At 37.6% G+C, this 12,805-nt stretch overlaps 1 protein-coding gene across 1 annotated transcript; it reads left to right on the top strand.

The window, feature by feature from the left end:
- Window positions 1-924: 924 nt before the first annotated feature.
- Window positions 925-6,369, top strand: DEFB125 (defensin beta 125). Its single transcript, XM_006154753.1, has 2 exons — window positions 925-988; window positions 6,029-6,369. The coding sequence occupies exons 1-2, from the start codon at window positions 925-927 to the stop codon at window positions 6,367-6,369; spliced, it is 405 nt and encodes a 134-aa protein (XP_006154815.1).
- Window positions 6,370-12,805: the final 6,436 nt, after the last annotated feature.

The raw sequence follows: 12,805 nt of genomic DNA, 5'->3' as shown, positions 1-12,805 counted from the left end.
TTTCCCTGTCACTCTCTCTCTGGCAAGTGCATGTGCCCTATGGCAAAATAATCTAAAACAAACAAATACATTATTGTTTTCCATGTTATCCAGTGGTATTAAACACACCTGGGAGAAATACAGCTCACCAAATTCCTCCAGGAGGTGAAGTGTTGGTCACTTCTGCTGAGCAATTTCATAAATGCCACCTGTATCTCTCTCCTTTGGCAGGAAGGCACGATTGGATGTCTCTCTCTCTCTTTCCTCTCTCTCTCTTCTTTTTTTCAAATCTTTCCTCACTTCAATATTGTATTTCTTATTTATATCTCTGAACAGGGGAGGTTGATAGAAAAGTAAAGTGTGGGGGGAGAAAAGCATCAATAAAACATGTTTTCTTATTTGTCCACCTCATTCCAGGTCTTGTCTGTCTCATAACTAATGGAATCTTAGGAACTTAACTGTTTAAAAAGTGTTTTCCTTGTTTTACAGGGATTTATTTAGGGGCAGTCACTCAGAAGAAAAGGCCAATACTCTACTGGATGTCATAAGCTCTTGCTCAGTCACAAGTGCTGTTTCACACACCATCCTGCTGTCCTTGAATATGTTCAGGATGCTGCAATGGACTGAGGAGAAGCAGTTGGCCTTATCTGGAGTTAAGAATGACTCTTCTCTTTTCTTTTGTTTTCCCATAAGCCCCTGTAGATGGACATACAGGATTATAGCACATCTCATAAGTTTCCTGTAATAATTTCTAGAATCGAGCATTATTATGTTATGCACACTCAATGCTATGAATTAATGGTCTAGTGATCTGGGTGGCATGTCATTCTCTCCATCTCTGGTTCATCACCCATGATAGGGCAGTAAAGGTGACCACTTAGAGTCGGAACTGTTGAAAGTATCCTGGACTCCTCAGGACTTAGAGCTTCCTCTCTCCCAGGAGCCATGGGTCTCCCAAGAGCCATGCTGACCTTCATTCTCTGTGGGTTGCTAACTCAGGTGACCAAAGGTAATGAAACCCTATAAGTGGGAATGATGCTACCAGGATGAATTTGTTGCCCTTACTCTCCCCATTAGCTTGAGGGGAAAAGGAGTCTACAGGAAAGAGCAGTAGATGGCCAGCCTGTGGTGTGGAAGATCTCACGTGGCCAACAACGCAGTTTGAGTCCCAGATGCAGTACCTGTGTGTATGTGCCCAAAATTCCAAAAAGTGGGAGAGGGAGAAGAGAAGGGATTGTGATGTAACCATTCCCTGTAAGGGTGCTTTCTCATTTTCTCTTCTCTCTCTTTTTCTCTCTCTTCTCTCTGTCTCTCTCTCTCGAATCCTCTGGCAAAATTTAATAATAAAAAAGAACGGCAGAAATGCTCTTGATTTGGCAGTTCCATGCCCCCAATCTCTAAGAATTTTTCTGTTAGGGGCATCTAGCAAGCTGCAGTGTCCTCTGAGACATCTTTCCTGTGTCCTATTAGTTCAATTCTTCCTACCATCTTGAATTCTTCTTTGTCTTGAAAGTGACTTCAGAGGGAGGCTCTTATTTTGTGTCCCTGGATATGATGAACAAGGCTCCATCAACAATGTCTGTAGATCCTAAGAGACAACATATATAAGTTTAGAGTGAAAATGGGGATAAGAAGAATGAAGACAGGGTGGAAAGACTAGTGACCAAAGGGAAGCTTCTGATTTTAGATCAACATGAAAAGCTTTATTTTTTTTAATAATCCTACTTTTGAAAAGTATCTACTTTTCCTTGAAAAATATTATTTGCAATTGATTCATATTTCAAGCAATTAATAGGTTATATGGGTTTAAGGAAAAGTACTCTCCTACTCAAGAATGTTAGTCTCCAGTCTTCCCTTTCAGAATCAAGCAATGCTACCAATTTCTTGAATATTCAAGCAAATACAATAAATATATTTACATGTGTATACTTTTAGATTTTGAAAACTTCAGTTGTGGGCCCAGCCATGATGGTGCACACAGTAGGGCATCACTTTGTGAAGCTGGGCTGGCATGGGAGGGCCAGATTTGGTTCCTGGACCAATCTAAATGGATGTGATAGCACGTATCCATGCTTCTAGCAAACTGGAAGGCTATAGAAGAAGGTTGTGACATGGTGTGACTCTATCAAAAATATCCATCTCTCTCTCTCTTTCGTGTCAAAAAGATTAAATTGTAAATGAATCGTGTGAATGGTTTTTAAATGTACTAGCAATGTGTCTTAGCATAAGTCTGGTTCATTATTTTTATTTACATTTAATCATTATACATCTTTATAGCATATGATATGGGTTCTCAAAGCATCAATGCATTGCACATCAAGTAAGTCAAAGATATTACTGTACACAGTAACTTTAAATTTTTGTGTCGGTTAAATTTTTTTCTTGACCCTTAGATCCCACCCCCAACTGTCCACCCCTCTTATGCAGTTTCTGGTGTCTACACTTGCTGCCTCTGCTATTATATTTTCCAGTCTTTCAGTTTCTGCTGTAAAGTGCAGACATTTGGTGTATATTGGGTGCAGACATGCAAAGTCTGTCTTTCATAGTCTGGCTTGCTTTGCTTAGCATTTAGTCTTCTATATTTATCCTCTATGTACCAAACAACAAGATGTCATTGTTTTTTATGGCTGAGTAGTATTCCATAGTTTATATGAGTCACATTTTTTTCAATACGGTCATAGATTCTTGGCTCTCTCACCCTTAGGAAAAATCAACTCAAAAAGGATCAAAAATCTAAACATAAAGACTCGAACTATAGAAGTACTGGTAGAAAACATAGAGGAAATTCTTGAAGACATTGGAGTAGGCACAGATTTCTTAAATAGACCCCAAAACACAGGCAATAATCACAAAAAGACAAGTGAGACTACGTAAAGTTACAAGGCTTCTGCACAGCAAAGGAAGCAATCAGAGTGAAGAGACAAGCCTCAGAATGGGGGAAAATATTTGCAAACTGCGCTTCAGATAGGGACTGATAACCAGAATACATAGGGAATTCAAGCAGCTTCCCTGCAAATAATAATAATAATAATACAATTAAAAAGTGGGCAAACAAGCTAAACAGACAACTTTTCAAGGAAGATATATAATGCCCAAAAAGCATATGAAAAAATGTTCAATGTCTCTTCTAAGGGAAATGCAAATCAAAACCACAATGAGACACCATTTAACCATGGTTAGAATGGCTATAATCAAAAGAGTAAAAAATGACAAGTGCTGGTGAGGCTGTAGCGAAAGGGGAACTCTCCTATACTGTTGATGCAAATGTGAATTAGCGCATCCACTGTGGAGAACAATATGGAGGTTCCTCAAAAATTACAAGTAGAACTCCCATACAACCCAATAGTACCACTCCTGGGTATTTATCCAAAGGATAAGAAAACACTCAGTCAGAAACATATTTGTACATCCCTGCTTATTTTACAGCATTATTCACAATTGCTAAGACATGGAATCAACCTAGTTCATTGTTTTTAACTGATACTTCAAACTTGGAGGAAGAGGAGTGAATCGCTTCACTGTAATTGCTCCACTTCTGCCAGAAAAGTACTTTAATTATTACAAATAATTCAGGAAAGAACATTAGTAAACCAATGTATACCTTTTCATTTATGACTAGACACACACCTGTGCAGACACACACACAAACATGTCAAGTTACCCATCAACAAAGCTTCACTACTTTTTGCTCCATCCTCAGTTGCATGAGTGTCGGCTTCCCCTACACACATTGGTCCTCCTTTATTTTCCTATTGTAGTCTTCCAAGTTTTAGTCTGATAATGCAAAAATGGTGTCTTCTTGTTTGAATTCATTCTACATTACACTTAAGACTTGTCAGCTTGCCTCAAGTTTCTTCAAAATAGGAAGTGGTTTCTTCTACCCTGGAACTGAGCATTCACTGATCCTTCCCAGAAATACTCTTTATCTCTTGTGTACCTTACTGACTGATTTTCATTCTTCTTGTCTAGGCTTAAATATCAGCTCCAATATGTCTGCTCTCTTTTTCTTTCCCTCTCTTTTTTCCTTCTTCTTCCTCTTTCTATCTTCCTTCTTCTTCATTCTCTCTTTCTTCCTCCCTTTCTCTGTCTCTCACCCCAATTTCTTTGTTGGCACATGTCACAACTTTAAACATACGCTTTCTATTTCTTTTGTTTTGCTTTGTCTCTCTCAATGGTTTTAAGCATTTGTTTCTATATTAATCTAGATGATGGTGGCAGTTGTGAATTTTTGAATAAATGAAAGTTGATATGTTAATGCTAGAATTAAAAAGTTGACCTACAGACTATGGAAGAGAAGCATTGTATGTCTCCTCTTAATATATACCAAATGTATGCACTCTATGGCAGAAACGGAGAAACTGGACTGTGTAAAAGCAGGGAGTGCAACTGTAGATACTAGAGACACTTTTGGAGGGGGCAGGCAATAAAAGAAGGAAGGAAGGGAATTAGGGGGAAAATATGTTTAAAAGACACAAAAATGAAAGTTATCTGGTGATGATAATGTATACGACAGTAACTTTGGATTAATATACACTCTATTCATGCTTAGAAAAAGCATTTTGTATGCTGCACATATGTACACCATTTAACCATGGTTAGAATGGCTATAATCAAAAGAGTAAAAAATGACAAGTGCTGGTGAGGCTGTAGCGAAAGGGGAACTCTCCTATACTGTTGATGCAAATGTGAATTAGCGCATCCACTGTGGAGAACAATATGGAGGTTCCTCAAAAATTACAAGTAGAACTCCCATACAACCCAATAGTACCACTCCTGGGTATTTATCCAAAGGATAAGAAAACACTCAGTCAGAAACATATTTGTACATCCCTGCTTATTTTACAGCATTATTCACAATTGCTAAGACATGGAATCAACCTAGTTCATTGTTTTTAACTGATACTTCAAACTTGGAGGAAGAGGAGTGAATCGCTTCACTGTAATTGCTCCACTTCTGCCAGAAAAGTACTTTAATTATTACAAATAATTCAGGAAAGAACATTAGTAAACCAATGTATACCTTTTCATTTATGACTAGACACACACCTGTGCAGACACACACACAAACATGTCAAGTTACCCATCAACAAAGCTTCACTACTTTTTGCTCCATCCTCAGTTGCATGAGTGTCGGCTTCCCCTACACACATTGGTCCTCCTTTATTTTCCTATTGTAGTCTTCCAAGTTTTAGTCTGATAATGCAAAAATGGTGTCTTCTTGTTTGAATTCATTCTACATTACACTTAAGACTTGTCAGCTTGCCTCAAGTTTCTTCAAAATAGGAAGTGGTTTCTTCTACCCTGGAACTGAGCATTCACTGATCCTTCCCAGAAATACTCTTTATCTCTTGTGTACCTTACTGACTGATTTTCATTCTTCTTGTCTAGGCTTAAATATCAGCTCCAATATGTCTGCTCTCTTTTTCTTTCCCTCTCTTTTTTCCTTCTTCTTCCTCTTTCTATCTTCCTTCTTCTTCATTCTCTCTTTCTTCCTCCCTTTCTCTGTCTCTCACCCCAATTTCTTTGTTGGCACATGTCACAACTTTAAACATACGCTTTCTATTTCTTTTGTTTTGCTTTGTCTCTCTCAATGGTTTTAAGCATTTGTTTCTATATTAATCTAGATGATGGTGGCAGTTGTGAATTTTTGAATAAATGAAAGTTGATATGTTAATGCTAGAATTAAAAAGTTGACCTACAGACTATGGAAGAGAAGCATTGTATGTCTCCTCTTAATATATACCAAATGTATGCACTCTATGGCAGAAACGGAGAAACTGGACTGTGTAAAAGCAGGGAGTGCAACTGTAGATACTAGAGACACTTTTGGAGGGGGCAGGCAATAAAAGAAGGAAGGAAGGGAATTAGGGGGAAAATATGTTTAAAAGACACAAAAATGAAAGTTATCTGGTGATGATAATGTATACGACAGTAACTTTGGATTAATATACACTCTATTCATGCTTAGAAAAAGCATTTTGTATGCTGCACATATGTACACTGATTAAATGTAAATTTAAAAAAAATAATTTTAAAACTTGATCTGCAGCTGGCTGGGAAGTCAAAAAATGCTGGAAGAAAAATATAGGACACTGCAGACAACGATGTTTAAATACAGAAAGGTACATTCGTCTTTGTCGGAACAAGCTATCCTGCTGCATTTCTTTATTTACAACAGAAGAGTACACCCGAAGGCCAATACCTCCCTTGTTCCAGATAGAGGATATAACACTTACTTCTGACAACTCAGAGACTTTTTCTGGTTCCCCAGTATCTAAGTTGAATGATATGGTAACATTTGTTAGACATACGTCTACTGAAGAGGTTACTTCGGAAGCTACTTCCCCATTCGGGGAACCTTCTCGGTTGCCTATGGTTACAGTTGATTAATGTTTCCTTCTGTATATGGAACAACTAGAAATAATATCCAGGGAACTAATTCTACTGATCTAATTTCACTGAGACAATTTCATCTGAGATTGGCTATTCATTGAGATGGACATCCCTGCTACAACCAAAACAAGCACCAATGACAATTACTTTACAATTAGAAATTTGTAGAGAAAAGTGTACAGAAGATAAAGAGATTCCCTTTACTTTAAGTTTAAATCCTGTATTTGTCTCCTCTGATATACTAAAATATACAGGCAAATTTAGTTTCAAGTGACCTTTGTGTGTTTATGTATGTTTCCAAGACAAAAATAAAAGGTGAAGAGCATTGTTTGGTCTTTGTTTGCCTATTATGGTTAAAACAGGATTTTATTTATTTATGATTGATTGATTGATTTGTGTATTTATTTATTTATTGTCAAAAGGCACATGCACTCACAAAAAAAGAGAGAGAGCGAGAGAGAGAGAGGGAGAAGAGAAAGTACACCCCCATGGGAGATGCTCAAGCTGTAATCCCTTCTCCTCCTCCACCTCTCTCTTTGGAATTTTGGGCACACATGCATATGCACGCAACATTTCTGAAGCCACCAAGTCTAGGACTCTAGTCACATGATTAGCCATGTGAGATTCAGCTGCCTTAACTATCAGGCCATAGAGCTGGTCCAAGCAAGGATTTTTACTTTAGATTACTAACCCATTATCAGATAGACGATAGAAATAGATAGGTGATAGAGATAGATAGATAGATAGATGATAGATTAGATAGAGATAAATATAGATATAGGTGATATAGATATAGATATAGATAGATATATAAAGATAGGTATATGATAGAGAATTAAAGACACATAGCAAGTTTTAGAAAAATGTCTCTTTCCTTGCCCCTCCCCCACCTTTAAGTTCTGATCCTAAATCTCTTTCTGTATCATGACATCAAATTTTGTTTAAGTCTTTAGCTAGGAATGAATCCAATCAGTTAGAGTTGGAAACTAACCCTTTCATCTTGCACAATCACTGATTTCACTGGATAGAGATAAAAATGGGACTTGCCTTGAGAGCACATTGTGTTAAGCTAAATGCTGCATCCCAATTTCTATTTATTTTTCCAATGTTCCTCCCACTTATGAGTCCTCCTTCCAACTACTGTGACCTCATGACATGCCTCTCCAGGTCACCTTGTTACCTGTGAATGCTAGTTGTATATAGTGCATCTGAACTTTGGGTGGCCATACACATGTGACTGCTTTTTCTATAGCAACAGATGGGTCAATGAGTTTCCTCTCTGATATAACAATCGCTTATTACTATAATATTGATTAGTGATCAATGAGTTGGGCTAAGGCTTGAGTGCTATTCAGAACTATAGTATCATTCACCTGGATATTTCAGAATCAAGAAGGTTTATTTCTCTAATTCTTTTTTTTTTTTAAGTTTATTTCATTTACAAGAATGACAAAAAGAGAAGGAAAAAAAGAGACAAGCACTCTCAACAGAATCTCATGCCACAACCACCTTCCCCAGCCTTCCCACTGAGTCAGGAGCATGGGTTTGTACTCCTGTGAACTGAGGACTAGAACCCATAAACTTCAATCATCTTTATGGATCCAGCTTCACTTAAGTAATGTATTATCACTACCACTGAGCTGGCCTTATTCCTCTAATTGTTTTCATGTGTTTTATGTCAAGCTACCACTGACCACAGCTGTAGTATGGATATTAGCCATTAGACTGCTGACCTGTCAATAGGTATTCTAATATCTCTTACATATTCCAGTATCTCTTACACCTCCAGTATGGGTGAACAATCATTTTTATTTGCCTGGGAGTGAGACACTTCCAGAACATGGGAATTAGAGTGCTAATATAGTCCTCGGTAAACTGAGCCAAGTTGATGAACTGCTGCTCTTCATTGTACTTATCTTAAAAGCTCTTTTTCTACTTATTTTTGTGACTACCCATACTGCATTACATAGGTCATATGCTAACTTTTCATAGAAGTATTCTTCAGTTATAAAAATTTCCCTGGAGGGACCAGCAGATGGCATAATGTTTACGTCACTGGACTCACATGTAGTCAACCACAGTTTGCATTCCTGACCTGGAGACTTAAAACTCACACCTGGTGCATGCATGCCCAAAATCCCCAGGGGAGAATGAAGGAGAGGGGATTACAATGTGGCCATTCCCCCTCTGTCTCTCTGTCCTCTCTTTCTCTCCAGTGAGCATATGTGATCTATAGCAAAAATCTCTCTAAAAAAAAAAAAAACTCCTTAAAACCTAAGCATAGTTAAGTCTCTCTTTCTATAATACATCTTTATCTCAAATGTCATCTCCTTAGAGACAATCCTTGACAATGCAAAACACTATTTACTCTGCTTTGTATCATAATCTATCACTTTAATGTTTTGAAATTATTTGATCATTTACTCTCCTGAATTATTTGCTTATTTACAGCCTGTCACACACACACATACATGCACACACTATAATGTACATATTCTACCTATTTCTCTTTATTTTTTAAGACAGGGTCTCTTCTTGTTGCAATCCTCCTGCCTCAGCCTCCTGAGTAGCTGGGACTATGGGTGCATGCCACCATACCATCTTTTAGGGTGAGCCAGGAAATGAGCCTAATCCTCTCATGTGGCCGTAGTCTGTGGAGCAGCAATGTGTTACCAGTGCATGTCACCATGGCTTGGTTATAATCTTTATCTCTTGGTCTTGTTTAGGACTGTGTCCTAAACTTTTCTAATACTAAACAAATCTTAGAATTTTTTTATATCCCTGTGAAAAATGTCACTGATTATTTTATTGAAATTGCATTGTATTTGTAAATTATTTTGGGTAGAACTAATATTTTCATTATATTTATTCTTCCAACCCAAGAACACTGGACTTAATGGTATAGAAACTACATTCATTATCTTTTCTGATCACAGTGGAATTAAGCTTCAAATTACACAAAATACACAAAAGCATGGAAATTAAACAAATAATCTAAAACTAAGCTAAACTAAACAATCCACTCTTTTTTTTTTCTTTTTTTGGAGAGGTTTTTGCACTTGCCAGAAAGACAGAGAGAGACAGAAAGCGAGAAATCACCCCCCAGGGGGTATGACCACACTGCAATCCCTTCTCCTCCATTCTCCTCTCGGGATCTTGGGCACGCACGCACATGTGCCTGGTGTGAGTTTAAGCCGCTAGGTCTGGGACTCAAACCTCAGTCGACTACGTGGGAGTCCAGCGACATAGCCATTACGCTATCTGCTGGTCCCAACAATCTACTCAAAGGACTTCAAAATTTTAAAACCAAAATCAAAAGATACATTGACACCAGTGAGTATGAACACACAACTCTCCATAATCTGAGATACAGCAAAAGCAGTCATAAGAAGAAAGTTTATGGGAACCAGCAGTTAGCGTAATGGCTATGTCGCTGGACTCCCACGTAGTCGACCACAGTTCGCGTCCCGGACCCAGTGGCTTAAAACTCACGCCGGGTGCGTGTGCGTGTATGCCCAAGATCCCGAGAGGAGAATGGAGGAGAAGGGATTGTGGTGTGGTCATACCCCCTGGGGGGTGATTTCTCACTTTCTGTCTCTATGTCTCTCTTTGTCTGTCTGGTGAGCGCACGTGCCCTATAGCAAAAACCTCTCCAAAAAAAGAAGAAGAAGAAAGTTTATTGCAATTAGTGCTCACAAGAAAAAAAATTTAGAAAGGTGGAAAATAAATAATCCAACAACACATCTCAAAGAACTGGAAAAACGACCAAAAAAATTCCAAAATATCAAAGAAATAATAAAGAATAGGGCAGAAATAAATAAAATAAAGAATAAACAAACTATACAAACTATATAAAACATAAATGAAACCAAAAGCTGTGCATCTCCACAAACTATTTATTTATTTATTTATTTATTTATTGGGGGGGGGAGAGGTTTTTGCTATAGGGCACGTGCGCTCACCAGACAGACAGAGAGAGACAGAGAGATAGAAAGCAAGAAATCACCCCCCAGGGGGGATGGCCATGCTGCAATCCCTTCTCCTCCGTTCTCCTCTTGGCATCTTGGGCACGCACGCACACGCACCTGGTGTGAGTTTTAAGTCACCGTGTCTGGGACACGAACCGCAGTCGACTACATGGGAGTCCAGCGACATAGTCATTATGCTAACTGCTGGTCCCTCCACAAACTATTTCTAAAGATCCAAAAGGAGCATTTCCAAACTCAGTCTATGAAGCCTCCATCATCTTGATCCCAAAAGCAAAGAAGGACATAACAAAAATGAAAACTACAGACCAATATCCCTGCTGAATACAGATGCAAAAATATTCAACAAGATACTAGCAAATCAAATCCCACAACACATTAAAAAGATTATCCACTATGACCAGGTAGGCTTTATCCCAGAGATTCAGGGGTATTTCAATATACATAAAACAATAAATGTAATATGTTAACAAACGAAAAGGTAAAACCATATATTCATATCAATTGATGCAGAAAAAGCATTTGATGAAATACAATATCCCTTGGGATCAGCAGTTGGCATAATGGCTATGTCACTGGATTCCCATGTAATCTACCGTGGTTCGAGTCCCGGACCTGGTGGCTTAAACTCACAGCAGGTGTGTGTGTGCCCAAGATCCTGAGAGGGGAATGGAGGAGAAGGAATTGCAGTGTGGCCATCCCCCCCTGGTGGGGGGAGGTGATTTCTCACCTTCTGTCTCTATCTCTCTCTGTCTTCCTGGCAAGCACATCACTCTATAGCAAAAACCTCTCCCCCCCACAAAAAAAAGTATCTATTTACAATGTCCCTTTACGATTAAGAATCTCAGTAAAAGGTTCTAGAAGGAACGTTTCTCAACACAGTAAAACCCATCTATGACTAACCCATAGCTAACATCATACTGAGTGGAGAAAAACTGGAAGCTTTGCCACTAAACAGTGAAAGAAAGCAAGGTGCACACTTTCCACTAGAAGTAATAAAAGAATTGCGTAAAGTGGCAGGATACAAAATCAATATACAAAAGTCTATAGCATTTTACACACCAATAATGACCAGACTGAGGCAGAATTGAAGAAAGTAATCCCATTTACAATAGCCACCTCCAAAAATGAAATACCTAGCAGTAAACCTAACCAAAGAGTTGAAAAATTTCTACAAGGAAAACTCTGAGAAATTGAAAAAAAGAATTGAGTATGACACAAAAACATCCCTTCATATTCTAATAGATATACTTAGTATCTAATTTTTACATATCTATATTTGTAATATACCAGTAATGATATTTTATGACTTAAATTTATTACAAAATATTTTATTTCTCAATTTGAAATTCAAAAATGTTTGAAGACCTCCGCTCCTAGAACTGATAGGAGTTTTCAAATATCACATGGTACATACTCTTGATGGTTCTATTATTCTGATCATTCAGTTTGTCTACAATTCCTGGATTTTTTTCTTTTCCATTAGACTTTCTGTATAATATAGCATAAAAACTTCTGCTTTGTTTTTATCACTGCACTTCAGGATTTCCTGTAGGCTCTGTAACCTATGACTTCTCTTTATGTGAATTAATCTCCAAATTATTGACTTCGTATTTTGTGTGTGTGTGTGTGTGTGTGTGTGTGTGTTTGTGTGAGTGTGCAAGTCCTATAACTGTGAGACTCCTGCTATTTGAGCCTATCTGGCCTTCTAAGCTGAAAGTATCCACTAGAGAGTGGTGTGTACCTAAATTATCCCTGAAACATTGATTTTATTTTAATTTGACCATTGATATTTATACACACATGAAAGTCAGTTAGTTTGGTGGGTCACTATCTCCATGGTTCAGGTCACATACAACTTTTATATGTGAATTTCTCTCACACTGAAATAAATTTGTTATGGAAGAAACTTCGGAAGGTGAAAAAAAAAAAAATTCAAGAGTCATTCCCATCAGAGCTTCCAACAAACACTTTTCCCTGTCTTTGTCATTGACCTCTACATGACTTAAGCTCTAGTCATGAAATAAATTTTTGTTTGTGGTTCTCATGGGAACCAAAGATTTTCAATAAGTGACTTGATAAGATGTCAACACTGTAAGTCTGAGTAGTTAGGAAAGGTATATGCATATCAGTCTATATTGTTTATATTTTATTTCTTAAGGTGGATGGTAAACTCATGGAATTTACTTGACTAATTATTTACTTTATAGGTCTCAGCTATTTCATTACAATTTAAAATAAGAAAAATCTATTAAATTAAATACACAGTTATACAAATCATGTAAGATAAAAGAAAAAATAAATAACTCCAAGCATTTCCAGGATACAGAGAGGCGGTTATCAGCGCACACACACACTCATACACAAAGAGGATCAATGAGCATTTAAGTTGTTCCCATTTTTTGGCTATTGCAAACAATGCTACAATAATAATTGCAAACAATGCT

This window comes from Tupaia chinensis, unplaced genomic scaffold (genome assembly GCF_000334495.1).
Source record: "Tupaia chinensis unplaced genomic scaffold, TupChi_1.0 Scaffold000418_1, whole genome shotgun sequence".
Taxonomy (NCBI): domain Eukaryota; kingdom Metazoa; phylum Chordata; class Mammalia; order Scandentia; family Tupaiidae; genus Tupaia; species Tupaia belangeri.
Note: the sequence above shows the minus strand (reverse complement) of the source record. Positions and strands in the feature narration are given on the sequence as shown.